The sequence below is a fragment of the Aegilops tauschii genome, chromosome 1 (genome assembly GCF_002575655.3).
Source record: "Aegilops tauschii subsp. strangulata cultivar AL8/78 chromosome 1, Aet v6.0, whole genome shotgun sequence".
NCBI classification, from domain to species: Eukaryota; Viridiplantae; Streptophyta; class Magnoliopsida; order Poales; family Poaceae; genus Aegilops; species Aegilops tauschii.
The window spans coordinates 301,981,298-302,000,829 of record NC_053035.3 but is presented as its reverse complement, the minus strand read 5'-3'; the positions used below and the strand labels follow the sequence as shown (position 1 = coordinate 302,000,829).

The 19,532-nt window shown below is 46.2% G+C and overlaps 1 protein-coding gene across 1 annotated transcript; it reads right to left on the bottom strand.

Annotated features, from left to right (window-relative positions):
* Positions 1 to 3,859: 3,859 nt before the first annotated feature.
* Positions 3,860 to 6,676, bottom strand: LOC120972671 (protein FAR1-RELATED SEQUENCE 5-like). The gene is made up of 4 exons (XM_040398145.1): positions 6,233 to 6,676; positions 5,834 to 6,110; positions 5,129 to 5,720; positions 3,860 to 3,917 (listed from the first exon to the last, which is right to left on the bottom strand). Exons 1-4 carry the CDS (start codon positions 6,674 to 6,676, stop codon positions 3,860 to 3,862), a joined length of 1,371 nt encoding a protein of 456 aa, XP_040254079.1.
* Between the last annotated feature and the right edge of the window lie 12,856 nt (positions 6,677 to 19,532).

Genomic DNA, 19,532 nt, shown 5'->3' with positions numbered 1-19,532 from the left:
CCTCTGTATTAGTTTTGCACTGCGATCCACTGTGTTAATATTGTTTTATTTTTCTTTATACCATTTGATATTAATTCTCAATTTTTAATGATTCGTGTGTTTATGTTGCTTCAAGTTGTTTTCCCCACTTTTGACCCGCCTGAAATTGCTGCTTCCATTGGTGGTGTTGGTCGTTGGGTTTCGATATTTCTTGACCTGAAGAATTCATGGTTCCAGCTTCTCGACTCCTACTATGGACCAGACGATGACTGTGCGGTACGCCTGTTTTGGCGGATGACTGATAACATCAAGAAGCTTTGGAGCGATGCCAGCAATGACAGGGGGACACCCTTCAGTCCTCTTTCTATTAACCATTTCCCTTTGGATTGGATTGATGTCCCCCAGCAGACTAACAAGTATGAGTTCCACTTTTCTCTTTATCACTTTTGTTTAACTGTAGTTGTACTTAAGCTGTGACGTCTTTTATTCGTTGGCTTTTCTTTTTGTTCTAACACTATTCTTTTTTGTGTTTGATGGCAGTATCGACTGCGGATTCTTCATGCTTACGAATGTTAATTCGTATCATGATGGGGTTCTTGCGGATTATTCCCATGAAAATATCGCGGATATCAGGAAGACGTGGTTGTACTCAATCGCTTCTTCTAACCTGTTTGAGACAGACTTCCAGGCTCTGTTTGGCTACTACACAGGTAAGTCTTGGAACTTGGACTGCTTACCTGTACTGCATCTTTTATTCTACATGAACTTCATTTTTTCTTGAACTTGAACTTCTGCTTGAGATCTGGCTGGGCTGCTGGTTTCAGATGGAGAGGAGCATTTCTTGTACATGAACTTCATTTTTATCTTTTTTATTTTGCTTGTGTGTTTTGTTTCAGTATTTTTTCCTTCCATTGCTTACTTGGACACGAGCATTTCTTCTACTTGAAATTCAGAGATGATGCCTTTCTATGCTTTTGTTAGCTGTAGTTGAATGTTTTCCAGTTCATCAGTTTATCTTGAACTATGCCTTTGGTTGTGCTTGAACTTCTTTTAGTTTTTAAATGCAACTAAATTTTTTAGATCAGCTTGAGTAGTAACCATGTCATCTATATTAGTTGGACTGCACATTGTGCTGTGCCTGAACTTCAGTTATATTTAATGGTGTTTTTTCTCTTCCTTTTCTTTGACAGTGGATCTGTTGGACTTGACCAATTACCACTACTCATTCCTCGGGTCACAGGAATACCAACATAGGGAGGAATCGATGAGTACAACTCCGAGAGAAGATGATAGACCTCGAACCCTTATTCCTTCCAAGCTGGCTAAGCAGGCTGGTGGTATTTGTGGTACTCCAAAAAACCCTTGCTCCAGGAAGGTTGGTGCAGTCGAAGCAGCCGAAGCAGAAGTGATTTCGTCTGATGATGATTTTGAGAAGATTGCTTACCTGAAGAATGGTAAATCTGCTGCTGGTACTGTTGCTAGGAGAGGTGGGAAGAATCCTGTCATCACCAGGAGGAAACCGGCAGTTGAGTCTGGCAACATAACTTCCTCCAAGAGAGCATCAAGATTGCCTTTGAAGTGGCGTTCTCCTGTCGCTCCCCTAATAAAATACAATTACCCTCATCTATCCAAGGCTCGAAAGTTGAGACAGTATGTGCTTAGTGAAGACGGTCTAGAGAAGTATTTTGAGTGAGTTTTCTTCTTCTTGACTTTGTTGCTGCCAGAGAGGCTACTACGTGTCTGAACTTCTGTTGTTGTAGTATGTGGACTTCTGTTCATTTCTCCTTGACTTTTAGTTATAGTGTCTGAACTTCTGTTGTTGTAGTATGTGAACTTATGTTCATCTCTCCTTGCCTTTGAGTTATAGTGTCTGAACTTCTGTTTGTTATTGTATCTGAACTTCTAATATTTTTTCCATCCTTTTAAATCTGCAGCACAAGCTACTGCATGTTTACCATCCCTGGGAATGTGATTGACCTCACAGGACATGTCCTTTATACTCTTTTCGGTGAAGGGCAGCAGATGGAAGGAGACATAACGGATTATCTCATAAAATTGTGGAAGGATAAGTCGGAGACCTCTGAGATATTCTCTTGTGCTGTCAGGGTTGTACTTAGTCCCTACTTCATACAGGTTTTTAGTTCTTTGCATCCCTATCTCCCTTTTTTTGCTCTAGTTTTGTTGTAGTGGCATTTGGGAGGTGTTTTAATTGTGTTTTTGTGAATGCACAATACTGCCTGGAGTATGATTTCTTTGTTGCAACAGTTCCAAAGTTCGATGCAAAAAAATCAGCTGGTCTCCTCTGAATGTTTGTTCGCAAGGAAGAAGACCTTCTTAACGCAAAGCTGGTTAGTTTTTCATAACTCTTGCTTTTTAAAATTTTATGTACATCCTTTTGTTGAGTTTGTAAAGAAGTTTGTGTTCATCCCAGTTGTTCAATATCTATGCTTTATAGTTTGTGTTCACCGTTTCTTTCATTCTTGGCAGGTTTTTTTTATACTATTCAAGCCAATTGGCACAATGGCGCACTATAGTGTGTATGTGCTGTCGTGCTGAATAGATATCGTGGGAGCATTGACATCCTTGATTCACTTCCTTACAGTAATAAGGGAACGTTGCGAACAAGTTTCCACGGAGACTGCCAAAATATCGTGAGTGTTTCTTAGCCTGAACCTCCTTTCATATCTGCTTGTTTGACACGAAGTTTACTGTGGCTTGTGTTGACAAAATATGTTTCTATCTCTGTTTTGGTAATACTGCTTGAACTGACTATCATTTGACAGTTGAACTTCTGGTATTTGTTTAGCTGGATCGTATGCAAGTGTCCCTTTTATGTACCTGAACCTAACTATTTTGGTTAACATGTTTTTGACTTCATCTTATTTTGGCATTTCCTGCAGATCAAGAGATTTGTTGGGTTGCACGAGGAGGTGTATGGCAAGGCTGCGTACAAAGCGAGCAAGCAGCCTAACTGGGTGACTATTGCAAAGAGGCCAACTTTTATCGATGTTCCAAAGCAAGTGAATAATGATTGTGGTTTCTTTGCTGTGAAGTTCTGCTCTACATATGATGGCGATAAGCTTGTTGATGATTTTGGTGATGTGGAGGTATGTTTTGTCCTTGTTCTTGTCTGATCATCCTTTCATTTTTGTTGTGTGTTTTTGCTGAGACGCTCCTACTGTGGTTTTAGCTACCCTTTACTAAACCATCGTTTCATTTCCTGTTGGCAGGCTGCTGCAAATGACTGGAAGGCCGAGTTCATGCACACTCTAATCTTTAGCGAGAAGAATGAAGTCGTGCGTGCAGAGCTTCCTAAAGAGATCCAGTCCTTGGGCCCGTGAATTCAAAGCATTAGTTTCAGTGTAGATTTGATCTCGTAAAGATTTAGGTTTGATAATGATTGGAACGATTCTGTAAAGATTTGGTTGTAAGAATTGTTTAGTAATTTGTGTATCTATAGCTGCAGCACTATTACTTATGATATTTGAGGACAAATGTATTTGGTGTGAAGAACGATTTGGCTTGTGAATTTCAATATACTGCATCGTTTTCAGTATCCATTTGTTGTATGTTTTTTCCCCAACAGATGTACCTGAACTTCTCCCTCGGCTATGGTTGAACTGCTCATTTTTTTGTGTTGTTTAATTTTGGGCCCCAACATATGATCTTTGATTTGAACTTCTGCTTGAGATCTGGTTGGGCTACTGGTTTCAGATGGATAGGATTTTCTGTGTTGTGTAATGTATTGTTATTTTTCAACCCAACCAACACGTAGCCTTTTGCATAGAATCTATATTTGTTTTTTGTGATTTTTCAACTGCGAACGGATTTCAACTATAACTTTGTGCAAAAATATTCTCCTACACTCCTTAACTTTTCTTTAAGTTTTGTCGGCATTGTACATGAACTTCTGCACGTATCCAAACAGAACTTCATATCTGAGCGCGTTGTCTTAGGCTTGCTAACCTTAGTTCATACGGCAAAACTTTATTTTTTAAAGCATATTTTTTCCTACATCGATTTTATATACCAGAACTTCTTCTGTAAGCTGACCTGAACTTCAGAGTGTATAATTATTTGTTGGTTGCTCTTTTATGGAATACAACACCAGCACCTCCTGCCATAATATACCAGAACTTCCACTGTAATGTTTCTTGAACTTCATGGTGTATATTTTTCATTTTATTCTTGCTTGCACTTTGCATGGAATACATCACCAGCGTAGCACTTCCTATCATAATATAGCAGGACTTCTGCAGTAATATTACTTGAACTTCACAGTGTATATTTTTTCATTTTATTACTGCTTGCTCTTTCATGCAATACATTACCAACACAACACTTCCTGCCATAATATAGCAGGACTTCTGTAGTAATATTACTTGAACTTCATAGTGTATATTTTTCATTTTATTACTTCTTGCTCTTTCATGCAATACATCACCAGCACCTCCTCTTATACTATACTAGTACTTCTGCAGTAAGCTTACTTGAACTTCTACTGTATAATTTCTTTGAAACTTCAGCAACAAAAGTTCAAGTAAGCTTCTCCTAAAATACTGTTTCAAAAGTGGAATAATATTCTGCACATTGACATGACATAAGTTTGCTTTGTTTAATTTACCTATTCTAACTGTTCATCAGCCTTGCGCTCCTCCTAGGCTTTGGTTGTAGTGGTTTTTGCTTGACATGTACCTCTTCCTCTTCATCTTCCTCGTTCTCTTCCTCTTCATCGTCCTCTTCCTCTTCATCATCCTCTTCCTCTTCCTCCTCGCATTCCACTTCCCCTTCCTCTTCGTCTTCCTCTTCTTCGATGGTGTCTTCCTCTTCGTCTTCCTCTTCATCTTCCACCACTTTCTTGTTGCTGGCTCTAGGTTTTGCTTTTTGTTTCTTCTCTGGCTTTTTGCTTGTCTTTTCAGCATCTGCGCGCTTCGGGCATGTTCTTGCATTATGTGGTTCATACTCCTTGCATATGCTACAAAGTCTGCTGCTTGCTTTCTGTGGGTGTGGTCCCTTCTTTTGTTCTATAACTTTGGGCTGCTGTTTTTGAACTTTGGGTTGCTTGACCTCCTCGGCATTGTTTCTTTCTAAGAGTGTTGGACAGGTGAGCTTGTTGTGTCCTCCAACCTTTTTGCACACACTACATTGCCTGTGTCCAAGTGGCACTCCGTTCTCATCGAGCACGACGACTCTTCTTGCAGGTGGTGCCTTTATTTGAGCTCTCTTGTCACTTCTCTTTGCTGCAGAAATTTTATTCCTACCCTTTGTTTTAGAGTACAGCGGTAGTTTCATCGTCTCTTGCTGTCGCTGCTGCATTAATGGGTCAACACCCTGCTTGCATTGGTTGGCTTGAGCAGCGGCGTTGAGCATTTCAGCTACGTAATAATGAAGGTCATCTTCAATTTCAGCATCCTCTTGAGCCATCCTTTCGCCAGCATCCGCTCGATTTGCTGAATGTATTGCATCAAGCTCTTCCACGAGCCTCTTGAGAACATAGAAGGCTCTGTTATATTGTTGGTCACATCTCATCGCTTTCTTATTAACCATCAAATTTAGCTGCAGCAAGATGTCTTGCTTCGATAGTCTTGAGCTGCCATCCGATGCAGTTGTGTTGTAGTCCCTTGTATCAAAGGTTGGTTGTGATTTTGCAGTCTTTGTGTACCTTTTGAGGATATACTTGTGTGGAAATTTGTCAGGCTTCAGGTAGTCCAGTATGTTCATAATGTGAAGGCAGAACAGGCCTGCATTTTGTGATGAATGCAGAATACATAGTTTGTGAGCCAGCAATGAGTTTCATATATTTTGATATGATACTACTAGTTTAGCTATTTAATGAGTTTGTTTTTCCGCTCACATGTGTGTGTCCACAGCTTGCATTCACACTCGTATATTTCATTCTCTGGGTCAGCTACAACCTGGAATTCATGCTTTGACCAGGAAAATCTTTCTTCGTCATCATGGCCAGCCTTGTTGTGGTAGTACACAAGGTACTTAGTGGGATCTGCTGTACGCTTTGCGCGGAATAGCGTGGCTTTTCTCATCCTACTCCTCATCTCGGTGTACACGGCTCTCGTGTACTTGATAGACATGTCTTCCTCGTAGCCGTAAGTTGTTTTTGTCACAGGATTGGTCTGCACATGTCAAAAAATAAGATATTAGTCGAAGCAGAGTCATGGGTTTCATTTTTTAAAATTCAAAGTGCACATGTTGAAGGAAAACACAATATGATGGGGGTGTTTTTTTATCTTCATACCATGCTGGTCATTGTTTGCTCATTCTCCTTCTGCATCCGAGTTTGTATGCAAGCATTTACCCGCCTAGCAAACTTGTGTAGGTTCTGGGTCCCCTTGACAAACCCTTTCTTGAGCACGTGGTTCATGCTCTCGCTTCGTTGTGTGGAAGTCATTCTAGCACAGAAAATGTTCTTGTAATATGTTGAAATCCATATTTTCCTATCACTCCACAGCTGGATCATCATCTGGTCATTCTCCAGGTTGTACTTGTGCACGAGTTTAGCCCAGGCAGCTTCAAACTCCGTTGGCATCAGCGGCCAGTTTAATATAGCTGTGAACTCCTCTTTGAATGTTTTATACTTTTTGTACAGCAACGCGAGGTATTCCCTGTACTTCTTCAGGATGTGCCAACGGCATAGCTTGTGGACAGTGTTTGGAAATGATTGTGGTATAGCTTTCGCCATCGACGGGCACTGGTCTGCATGAATTAAAAAAATGAAACTTACTTCTTTTTGCACTGATGGTGAACTTATGTTGTACAAGTACTTGAACTTCACATGTAGCAGTATGGCTATCTAAAAATGTCACATGTATTTTTTCTTACAGCAGTGTTGTTTGAACTTCTGTGGTACCAGTGCTTGAACTTCACAGGTAGCAGTAGGACTACCTAGTAGTGTCACACTCAAAATTTTCTTAAAGCAGTGTTCTTGAACTTCTGTGGTACCAGTGGTTGAACTTCACATAAATAACTATATTTTTCTGAACATGTTACATATATTTTTCTTACAGCTTTGTCCTTCAACTTCTATGATTCCTGTATTTGAACTTCACATTCATAACTAATTTTTTCCTAAACATGTGACAGATAATTTTGCTTTCTTGTACTGTTAGTTGGACTTCTGTGCTAACAGTGGTTGAACTGCTTGCTTTACATTATTTTCAGATAAAACCAAATATACCCAATACAGACCCATAGACTGAAAAGATGATGAAACTTGTAGAGTTTTTTATTTTTTGAACTCACCTGTTAGAATGCAAGTTGGGTGCTTGTTATTCATGCACCGTACAAATGTATCAAACAGCCACTTGAATGACTTTGCATCTTCGTATCTGATCAGGGCAACAGCAAATATCGTTGACTGCAAGTGATGGTTTGTTCCAACAAACACTCCTAGAGGCATATGAAATCTGTTGGTCTTGTAAGTTGTGTCGAATGTTACGCAATCGCCAAAGTCTTGATAGGCTCCTCGGCAGCTTGCATTGGACCAGAAAATGTTTTTAATTGACTTGTCTTTGTCTACTTGTATGTCATAGAAAAACTCAACATTGATTGCCTTCATGTCTTTGAAGAATGAAACAAGTTTCAACACATCATCCAAATCATCTTTCCTTGCATTCATGAATTTCCTACAAATTACATGCAAACATGCATTTGTTATTTTTGCTAGCAAAGGGTTGTTGTCAGTGTCAAAACTGGCGGATCTCGGGTAGGGGGTCCTGAACTATGCATCTAGGATCGATGGTAACAGGAGACGGGGACACGATGTTTACCCAGGTTCGGGCCCTCTCTATGGAGGTAATACCCTACTTCCTGCTTGATTGATCTTGATGAACATGAGTATTACAAGAGTTGATCTACCACGAGATCGTAATGGCTAAACCCTAAAAGCCTAGCCTATGAATATGGTAATGAATGTGTCCCTATCCGGACTATGCTCTCCGGTTTATATAGGCGCCGGAGAGATCTAGGGTTACATGCACTACAAAAAAAAGACACATCCGTGACATTTTGGGCCGAACGAAATTTTTTCTATCATACATATGACACTTCTATGACGATAATTGTGACAAAACCCGGTATCATCATAGATGTGGTGGGCTCCTACTTCTATGACAAAAAATCATGACATAAAATGGGCTTTTCGTCCTGGGCGGGCCGGAGACGCAGCTACATGACATTCTTTAGGCCGTCCATGACGGAAAAAACCGTGGTAGAAGCGAGGGGGAGGAAAATTTCGGGGAGTTCCCGGTTACGGTGGGAGGTCGGGGGCCGAGCGATACGAGTTTCTCTCGTACACGTACGCGCGTGTGTGTGAGACGTTGGCTCTAACTGAACCCGAGCGAGGCATTGGGCTCTAACTGAACCCGAGTGATTGCACTGCAGGCTACGCGTTACTGAACCCGAGCGATCGATCGATGGCCGTTAACTGAACCCGATCGAGCGATTCCTTCGCTACTGCTGCTAACTGAAGCCGATCGATTGGATGAACAGTGAGCGCTGCGGGGGGGGTGGATGAACAGTGAGCGGTGGCGTTGCCTCTGGATGAACAAGACCCCGTGGTGTGGAGGGCTGGATGAACAGTAGACGGTGGAGGGGTGCCTGTGGAGGGGTGGTTGAACAGGACCCCGTGGTGTGGAGGGCTGGATGAACAGTAGACGGTGGAGGGGTGCCCGTGGAGGGGTGGTTGAACAGTAGCCGGTGGAGTAGCGCGCGGTGGAGGCTGGATGAACAAGAGCCCGTGGAGGCTGGAGGAGGTCGACGGTAGCCTGTGGAGGCTGGAGGAGGTCGACGGTAGAGATGAACAGTATCCCGTGGAGTGCCGTTTTGCGGTACGCCACACCCCTCCCGATGAACAGGACCCCCGTTTCGACCGTAGGAGGTCTGTTTCGTCCGTTTCGCGGTACGCCACACCCCTCCCGATCAATAGGACCCCCGTTTCGACCGTAGGAGGTCCGTTTCGTCTGTTTTGCGGTACGCCACACCCCTCCCGATCAACAGGACCCCCGTTTCGACCGTAGGAGGTCCGTTTCCTCCGTTTTGCGGTACGCCACACCCCTCCCGATCAACAGGACCCCGTTCCGAACGTAGGAGGTCTGTTTCCTCCGTTTTGCGGTACACCAGGCCTTGTTTCCATCGCCTGTTCCGTCCAAGCCCTCCCGATGAACACGACCACGCATTCCGTTCCGACCCAGCCGGTTGGCTCCCACGCGTTCCGTTGCCTCCCGATGAACACGACACATTCCGTTGCCTCCCCATGAACACGACGCATTCCGTTGCCTCCCCATGAACACGACGCATTCCGTTGCCTCCCCATGAATACGACGACGATGCTGTTTCTCCGTTCCGACCCAGCCATGTACACGAGCCCTGGCCGTACATATGCGCGAGTAGGCGTTCGAGACCCCGCCCGTATGTACACATACGTGGCCGTATTTTCTTTCTTGCACCCTGGCCGCTGTACGTACGTGTACATGCTACGTGCGCGCCTCTACTACGACACGTGCGCGCCTCTACATCCACCAGTATATATGTACGTACACGTTTGCGACCAGAATGACAACGCTATGTACGCTTCGACCAGGTGGGTCCCGACTATCAGGCACTTCCTTGCGTGCGAAGATGTAGCTGGTGGGTCCCAGCAGTCAGGGGGGAAACGTTTTTTTTTCACGAAATACGGTGGCCCGTCCGATGGGTCCCCGCTGTCAGGTGGAGGAATAATTATTTTGCACGTAATAAGGAGGCACTTCCTTGCTGCGGCCGTGGACCCAGCTGTCAGCCTCTCCACGTACAGTCCATGTCCAATGGAAGCCGTTCCTTGACCATGTTGACCATGCCGCGCCGAGAGCACCAGGGCGGTGGACGACGGCGAGGCCTAGGAAGGGGACGACGCGGAGCCGGGGAAGACGCGGCAATGGATGCCCACGCATAGAGGAGTACAAGGGTTCACTGGTTCGCTGCGGTGTGAGGCTGCCGTCACCGCAGAATAACAGGGGGTGTGGGTGAGTAGGGATGGCCTGGCCAGCGGTGGGAGTAGTAGGGGGCGGTGAGGCCTCCGCCGCATCGCAGCCGGCCACGGGAGGCAGGAGCACGAGGCACGACCGGCGCTGGTTTGGGCGGCTGGAGCAAGAAGACCAGAGGTTGAAGAAGCACTACGGCCGTTGGATGGACATCGTACGGTCACTGGAGCTAGAATCGTGCATATTTACTAAGTTGACAAAGCCCTCCATCCCCGTCAACTTAGTAGGCCCACAAGTCAGCCTGCCACTATACTGGGTCCCAGCTAACTGGGGGAGTATTCTTTTTTTTGTGCGTAATAAGGAGGCACTTCCTTGCGTGCGAAGATATAGCTGGTGGGTCCGAGCTGTCAGCGGCGGTAACATTTTTTCGCAAAATACAGAGGCCCTTTTGGTGGGCCCCTGATGTCAGGTGGAGGAATCATTATTTTGCGCATAATAAGGAGGCATTTCCTTGCGTGCGGCCGTGGACCCAGCTGTCGGCCTCTCCATGTACAGTCCACTTCAGATGCATGTCGGTCGTTGACCACGTTGACCAGGCCGCGCCGAGAGCACCAGGGCGGTGGACGACGACGAGGCCTAGGAAGGGAATGACGCGGAGGCAGGGATGACTCGGCAGTTGTTTCCCACGCGGAGGGGAGTACGACTGTACGAGGGTTTACTAGTTCGTCTGCCGTCGCCGGAGAATAATAGCAGGTGTGGGTGAGTAGAGGGATGGCTAGGCCAGCGATGGGAGTACGGTGGGGCGATGAGGCCTGCGCGGCAGCAGAGCCGGCCGTGGGAAGGAGGGAGCAGGCAGTCCCGCCGCCACTTGTTTGAGCGGCTGGAGCAGGAAGAGCAGATATTGAAGAAGCACGGCGGCCATTGGATGGCCATCCAACAGTCACTGCTTGTGCGTCAACCTTTTTTTTAGGAAAGCCTCAAATCTGTGGAAAACAACATACAACCCATCTGCCATTATTTCTAATAATTTACAGCCCATTTGCTAATTATTAAGGTTTTTTTGGAGCCCATATTCTTTTTGTTAGCATTACAGCCCATATTGTGGCCACGGTTAAAAAATTATATGAAATTTTGCATATTTCGGTGCGGTCCGAACTGTTTTTAATCCCAAAATTTCGACTCACATTCAAACTGATTTTAAAAATAAATGTATATCAATATAAAATCCAACAAATTCTCCACGCATAAAAATTAATGTAATTTAAAATCTCGAAATAAAAAAAAAGATATTTGAAACTAATTGCCGGTTTGATGTGTTTTAAAAATGTACAGCCCATTTCTCATTACTGATGGGCCATTTTCTCGACCAGCCGAATGAAAGCTCTCCTCGTCTTGAAAGATTTGCAGCCCAACAGGCCTGACAAAGCGACTTACTTGGCAAATCACAAAAAACTGGGCTGTGGCCGTGGACCCAGCTGTCAGCCTCTCCACGTACAGTACTCTTCCGATGGAATGTCGTTGACCACGTTGACCACGCCGCGCCAAGAGCACCAAGGCGGTGGACGACGGCGAGGCCTAGGAAGGGGACGACGCGGAGCTGGGGAAGACGCGGCAGTGGATGCCCACGCGGAGAGGAGTACGAGGGTTCACTGGTTCGGCTGCGGTGTGAGGCTGTCGTCGCCGCAGGGCCTGGCTAGTGGTGGGAGTAGTAGGGGGCGATGAGGCCTCAACGACAGCACAGCCGGCCACTTGAGGCAGGAGCAGGCGGTCTCCCCGACGCTGGTTTGGGCGGCTGGTGCAAGAAGAGCAGCGATTGAAGAAGAAGCAGGACCGTTTGATTCAAATCCAACGGTTACTGCTGCTAGAATCGTTTGTTGACTAAGTTGACAAGCCCTGCGTACGCGTCAACTTAGTAGGCCCACAGGTCAGCCTCCCAACCGGTGCGCCCCAGATGTCAGTGGGAGGAATCATTTTTTTCGTGTAATAAGGAGGCAGTTGATTGCGTGCGGCCAGGCCAGCGGAGGGAGTAGGGTGGGCCGGGGAAGCCTGCGCGGCATCACAGCGGGCCACAAGAGGAGGGAGCAGGCAGTCCCGCCGGCGCTAGTTTAGGCGGCTAGAGCAGGAAGATCAGAGATTGAAGAAGCACGTCGGTCGTTGGATGGACATCCAACAGTCACTGGTGCTAGAATCGTGTGTTGACTGGCAAAGCCTTGCGTAAACAAGTCAGCCTCGAATTCTGTGGCGTGTACAGCCCATTTGCTATTATTTTTATAATTTTTACTCATTTTCTAATTCATATGGAATTTATTGCACCCGTTTTCCATTTTTAGAATTGCTGGCCATTTTCTGGTCGGTACCAGGGTCAAAAAATTAACTAAATATGTGGGAAATTTTGAAAATTCGCAAATTTTTGCTGGGGAACGAAATATTCTTAATCCAAAAATTAATAGTCATACTAAAACAAATTTAAAAATAAATTAGTACTATGTCATGTTAAATCCAATGAAATACGTATAAGATATCAGTGAAGAACAAAAACAAAAAAAAGAAACTTATAACCCATTTGCTATAAATTTTTTGGAATTTTCAACCCCTTTTGATATTACTTTTAACAGACATTGACCATACTCTTAAGCCAGGCCGGAATGCATCCCTCCTCGTCTTGAAAGATTTGCAGCCCAGTAATTCGGAGAAAACAAATAGGCCTAGCTTGGGTATTCTTCAAAAAGAAATACTGGGCTACCTATTTTCCCAAAGAACTGGTGCATGAGCATTTAGCTTTATTTATTTATTTATTTACTTATTTATGTTTAGGGGACCATGAGCATGTACCTGGGCCGGATTCATGTGAGAGCCTCCCTGCAGTTAATTATGGGCTTCTCTATTGGGCCTTCATCAGTGGGCTGCATGTTATCAACAAGTGGAAAATGTGTTCCGTACGAAAAATAGTATGCGCTACGTACGGTACGGGGCACTAAAGGATCGAACCGTACAACGACTTCCAAAACATTGCGTTTCTCGTTCTAACAACACATTTATTCAACCAACAGACAAAATATACTACTGATTGTACATTGAAAACAGCAGCAGCAACAACCAGGGCCGGGGGTGCAACAGAACCAGTAAGCAGGCCAGAAGAGTGAAGACGCAGCTCTCTCTTCCAAACCAAACATCGGCCATCATTACAAAAGGGCTACAAAAAAGAACAAGTGTATGCATCAAACTAAATAAAGATCCTACTACACCAAGTTTACGCATCTAACTAACTGGCTCAGTTAGACGTTACTATTTATTAAGCTATGGAGATTGGCTGACGGCTTGAACCAGATGGGTGCCTGACGGGGGAAACTCCAGCCAGCAGGTCGAAGTCTGATACTTGCGACCCTCTCTCCTACTTTGGGCTACAGAGCGTGGCGGCACATATCAGGGTATGGTGCATGCAGAGACGCATGGTACGTTGTGTACACACAATTTTGCCTGATGAACGAAACCGCGCTGCCATCATGATCCTTGCCGTCGGTTATCTCCTGGTTAATCGGATAATTCAGTCCGACAAACAGAGAGCATGTACCAAGGCTACTTACCAGCCTCCAGTCAAAAATTCCTGAAGGCCCAGAGAAGCTGGGATCCTGCTCAAAGACCTTGCAGTGACTGTGATTGTATTCCGCAAAACAACACGTCCAGTACGTGCGAACGATCATCAATCTTTCGCCGTCGTCTGATCGAGCCAGGAACCACCTGCAACTGCCATGCCGCTTTTCTTTGAAAGGTTCTGGGATTAGGAAGGGTAGGGACACCAGGCGGCCTACAACATCATATCAAGTTGGAGTCAAATAAAAAAGGGCTCTTGATTTAGTCAATCTTAAGAACAGCATGTTATGAGCATGAATATTTTTTCAGCAAATGTTGACAGTAATATAAGCAAGCCATCATGATATCATAGGAAAGTACTCCCTCTGTCCCATAATATAAGAACGTTTTTCAAGCTATGTAAGCTTGAAAAACGTTCTTATATTATGGGACGGAGGGAGTAACATACTGCTGTAACAGCCGTTTGTAGCGATGACTGGAGTAGGCCAGCAATACGTCCAGCCATAGAAGGAGTCGACAGCATAAATGAAGCCCTTGTGTTCAATGGCATCAGAGAACCATGGAGGATGTATGATCCTGCGATGGACGTGCAGATTTATCCACTTACCGCAGTGACCTGTCAGATAGGCGAAACCGCGATTGAAGAACGCAATTAGCCTGAAGTCTTTATAATTCGCAGATCTTGTGGGCACTTGGCAGATTACAACCTTGAGCAAATCAAACTTGGTATCATGTTGGCTACTGTAAGATTCCGAGTATTCTGGGCTGCGGTGCCAAAGCAGTGCAGTGTTAATCGAAGGAAGGGGGATCAATCGTCGGGTGTAGACCTCCACGAGCATCCAGCTCCCGCGACCGTCGACGAGCACCATCCAAGACGTGTTCATGCCGACCCAGTACATACCGTTAATGTAGTTGAGGCTGACGGGGATCGGATCGCAGTCAAGGGGGTTGATGCTCGCCACCCTACGATCGTTATGCTGCATGACACGCCGTTTCTGAAGATCAGGCGGCATCAGCAAGCAAGGAGCTGGCTTAAAAAGCTCCGGCCTGAGGGCTTTGAGTAAACGGTACAGCCCCAACGAGCACGCGGCGAGCGGCATGGTACTGAGATTGTCCACACGCGAAACAATGAGCTTGATTACCTCTGTGGGGAGCGAATTCCAGCCACTCTTTCGGCGGACGCTGCTCGGTTCTGCCATTGTTAGTGCTTGGGTTTCGGACGAGGGGGGAGGCGCCTTAGCAGGGATGGAAGATTGGATGAGATTATGTGCGGACAAAGATGGAGAAGCGAATATGTGCTGCGGGAAGTGGACAGGTGATGATGACTACAGCACGCCGCTTGACTTACGAGACGCATACCAGCAGCGTAGGGTCATGTCGATGCGAGACAACTTGCTTGAGTGATCACAGTACTGGTACTCCCTACAGTGCTATGCCCTAACTTGCTTGAGTAGAGTAGTAGAGTAGGACTCTGCTCTACTACTAGCACTGGAGGAGTAGTATATTCTAATCTAAAATAGTTACAAACTTCAATGCCCGAGCGTGGAACGACTACGAACCATGCTCAAAGATCGTGTCTACGTGGTGTTTGGACATGGGCGACAACCTCAACGCCAACGGTGCTGCTCCCATTGCACCATATGTGTTTCTGTCCTTCTTGTTCGAAATCGTGGTAGAATTCATGTTTCTACTCTGTATCCTACTACTATGCTAGTCCACATGATTAGTTTCATCTCTGTTATAGCCGTCATGATTTATTTTGTGCTTATTCGGATTAAATCTCGTAGTAACTTGCTCATATATTCAACTGGCGCAACGTCCCCTACAGCCACTCCCATTTCATGGACGGCCTGGTCGATGCCTCCAAGGAGCCCTTCGTCCACTGCTATGAGTGCCCGATGCCGTTTTGTGGCTCGCCGGCGGACATGGTGCATCACCTCACGGATGCGTGCAGCGGTCACTGCTGGCCCTTGGCGGAGAACATCAAGTATGAGACGTGCTACCCGTTCACCATGCCGGAGTCGCTGGAGGATCACCGCCGCCTGCTAGTCTCGGAGGAGGACGGCAGCGTCTTCCTCTTGATCGTGGGCACCGGCGAGGCCCGCGCAAGCCGCCGCCCCGTCTCTGTAATGTGCGTCAGGGCGACGCCGCTGACGCTGACACTGACACGAGGCCGATGTACGGGTGCGTGGTCAGTGTTACTACCCCTCCAGGTTGCGTGGGCGGCGACACCGGCCTCATCGAACGGACTTGGACTCTGGGGAGCTGGGACTATCCCGCCAATGTGGACTTGGAAAACCCATGGCATCCTTTACCCGCCGACACGGTGCACGGGGACTCCAAGGAGGTTCACCTGGACATACGCATTATCAAGTTAAATGTTGATCATTAGTCTTCGCTCAATGTAATCCGCTGTCTAAGCATGTGGAGACTTCCATGCAGGATCTTGCTCTATTGGAGTATCGCGCATGAATAAAAGTGTATTCGTTTATGGTTTAGTCTAGAATCTTCCATGTATGAATTTTTACTACAGTACTGGTGAAAGACTTACGATGAACCACTTCTTACATCTCCTCTGCCCGCTTGCAAGTCATCCTGATTTAATCCCTCCGTCTAGGTGTATAAGGGCATGGTTAATATTACTTAATAGTATAGCCAATTGTTGACTATAAGAAAGTGCCATGTCATCTGTAGCCAACATGTATAACAATCGATACTCAAAAACTAATTCTTAAAGATCATTTCTTGCAAAGCACAATAAGTGTTATTTCTTCACAAGTTTTGGATGCAGGTTGAACAGTTGAACGCTTTTGTTTGCAAAAGATACCTTTTTATCTATTTCACCCGGATGTTTGTGAGCTCTAGAGATGAAATAATATCCGAAGAAACCTATCGATACCCGTTACACATGAGATGACCCCCACATCCTTTGTCAAAATAAACAACTCCCCGATCAATGCATTTCACTCTTCGGTGCAACGCACGGGCACCTTACTACTATAGATTAGTACGACCAAAAATTGAACTAACATTATATATAGTACGATAAATGATGATGCATGTCACCTAAAATTATATCATTCAAAACTATGTTCAAATACGAATCCAACGATATAGTTTTTGTTGACATGCACTAACATTTTGTCAGTTAAATCTTCAGTCAAATTCAATGGGGGACTAATAAACCACGATCGATGTAGTACAAGAGTAGAGGGCGGCGCTGCATGGGAGTCTCACCTCTCACCCCGCTCGTGGCGCGGCAGTAAAGCCGTCATATCACAAAACCCAACCACTCCCAGTAATAAGTGGCCTGGTAAAATAAACGGACAAGCAACCATCACATCCCTCCGTCTTTTTTGCATTTCATCTCTCTGCATTTACTTTCTCCGGTTCATCTCGCACACTCGATCCCTAGCTACTACTCCTAGGGCCAGTTCTTTTGGCGGCTTCCCCAGCTTTTCCCACAAGACTAGTCACAGTGGAGAGTAACAATAAGGCGCCCCACTCATTTATTTGGGCTTCTAAACTACTACTCCGTCCTGGTTTATTCCTCCCCATTGTAATTTGTGCTAAATTTTGACCAAAGATTTAACTGGTTTATTCCTCACCATTGTAATCCCTCCGTCTAGGTGTGTAAGTCATCTTACGAAAACCAAATAATCCCAAAACACTTAGGCGCGGTGCATTAACTTCTACTCCGTACCTCGTTTCTTGTTTCTTGACATATCAACCAATAAGAGATAAAGAGTGTGCATGCTTTTAATGACTTGAGATATCAAACACGACATGCAGTGGTTAGTTCATTGCATGCAATACTATTAATTAGCAAATAAACATTAATGTTTCTCGTTTTCTCCTCCTCCTTGGTCACGGTGCACAGCCTAAGATGACTTACTCACCTAAACGGATGGAGTAGTGCATGTGACATGCACTAACATTTCATTAGTTAAATTTATGATCAAAATTTGACACAGATTACAATGGGGACCAATAAACCAGGACGGAGGTAGTAGTTATGGGATTACTAATCTAGAAGCCTAAAAGAACTAGCCCCTGGTACTCCTACTAGTAGTAGTACTCAAGTTGGAATTCCAATTGCACGGCACAACTTGTTAGGCAAAAAATTCGATACAGGGTGTAGTAAGTGGTTTGGGAATTTGCATGCCTTTCCAACCAGTGAGATACTCCATACAAAGTACGACAGAGAAATAACCACAGAGAAGGAAGCTAAAGGTAAACAATCAAACGAGCATTTTTGCATTTGTTTTGCATTGAATCGTTTCACAAGCTTGACTAGTGCTGTTTTTCTACTTTTACAAAAACCGCATCGTAATGTTAAAACGTGCATTTGCACGTACATAAGTAATAGTAGTACTCCCTCCGTCTAGGTGTATAAGTCTTCCCTCCTTCTTGGTCACGGTGCACAACCAAAGATGACTTATTGACCTGGACGAAGGGAGTAGCACAGTCTGCAAGCATATATCGAGGAGACGTGTAGTGCGATAGTATATAGTAAAGTTTGTGCTATATGCACGTACTTGCAAAATGCGTACGAATACACAAGGTTTCCAAACTTTCCCTTTTACATACTTAATTAAGGACGCTAAAAATTTCTGAACGTTCGGGATTTATCATTTGCGTCCCAAAACTAATGAGATCGCCTTACGAAACAAAAATTACACTCCTCCTAAAAGCCACGGCGCTCGCAGGAGCGCTTGCGGCGCGCCACGAGTGCCCTGGTGCGCGGCCATTTCCCAGCGCGCCGACACAACGCCTCTTCCTCAGCCTCGCAACTCACGAGGTGCTGATTGGCGGCTTGCCGGCGGGCGAGTGCGATCTCACCGGTGTGGTGATCCGGCGCCAACCGGTACTCCTCGCTGGAAGCGTGCACCCGGTCCACGTACCGCCAAGCGTAGATGAGGCTTTGGGCCCAACTACACTCAGGGCGTCGGCACGGGCGTCCTCCGCCACCCTCACGGCCCTCGCATGAGCCTTCTGCCAAAGAGCCAATTGCCTGACTCTCTCGGACGCGACATAGGCCTCCCAGGCAGCTTGTTCCGCGGTGCGCTTCTCTTCCTCGGCCTTCTTCTCCGCCTCTATTTTGGCGCGCTCTGCTGGAGGCAAAGCCTCCCACAAGGCGAAATCCATTTCTTTTCAAAGCTCCTCAAGGCTGGGGGTCTCGGCGGGCGGCGCGGCGTTCTCCTCGTAGCGGGGAGCCGACGCGTCCTCCGGCGCGCGTGCTGGCGAGATTGGGAACGCCGACACGTCCACCTCAACGTGTCGCGGCGAGGAGCGGAACACCGACGCGTCCTCCTCGACTAGTGGTGGCGAGGAACGGAACGGCGACGCGTCACGTCGCGGTGAGGAGCGGAACGCCGACGCGTCCTCCTCGACTAGTGGCGGTGAGGAACGAAACGGCGACGCGTCGCGTAGCGGCGAGGAGCGGAACACCGACGCGTCCTCCTCGACTAGTGGCGGCGAGGAACAGAACGGCGATGCGTGACCGTCCGCGCGGTGCAGCAAGGGGCTCCTAGGGCTTGGGAGGGGCGATGCCATGGTGGTCGACATGAGAGGGAGGGGGAGGAGATAGCGATGAACGTGAACGTGAGGGGGAGGAGATAGCGATGTCGTGGGAGGCGCAGTATTTATAGCGAGCAATGGCACACCTACATAAGATATGGACTGAGCTGCACTGACTTAACTGGAGGTCCAGTTGCGTCACTGACATGTGGGCCTGACCCCTGTTGGGCCCATATGTCAGTGACCCAATGCACCTGCAGTTAAGTAACAGCTACGTGGGCATATTTGTTGGAGTAAATTACGGGGGAGCGAAGGGGTGGAAATATTGCTGGTCACAATGGATTGGACGAGCGTGGGGGGAGGAGAGTCATGCATGCAGATTTTTTCACACGGGGTGGAGTGGTGGGACCGCCGGAGGGAGAAGAAGAGTTTGGCAGGCATATTGTTTCCACACATGGAGAGGAAAAGATT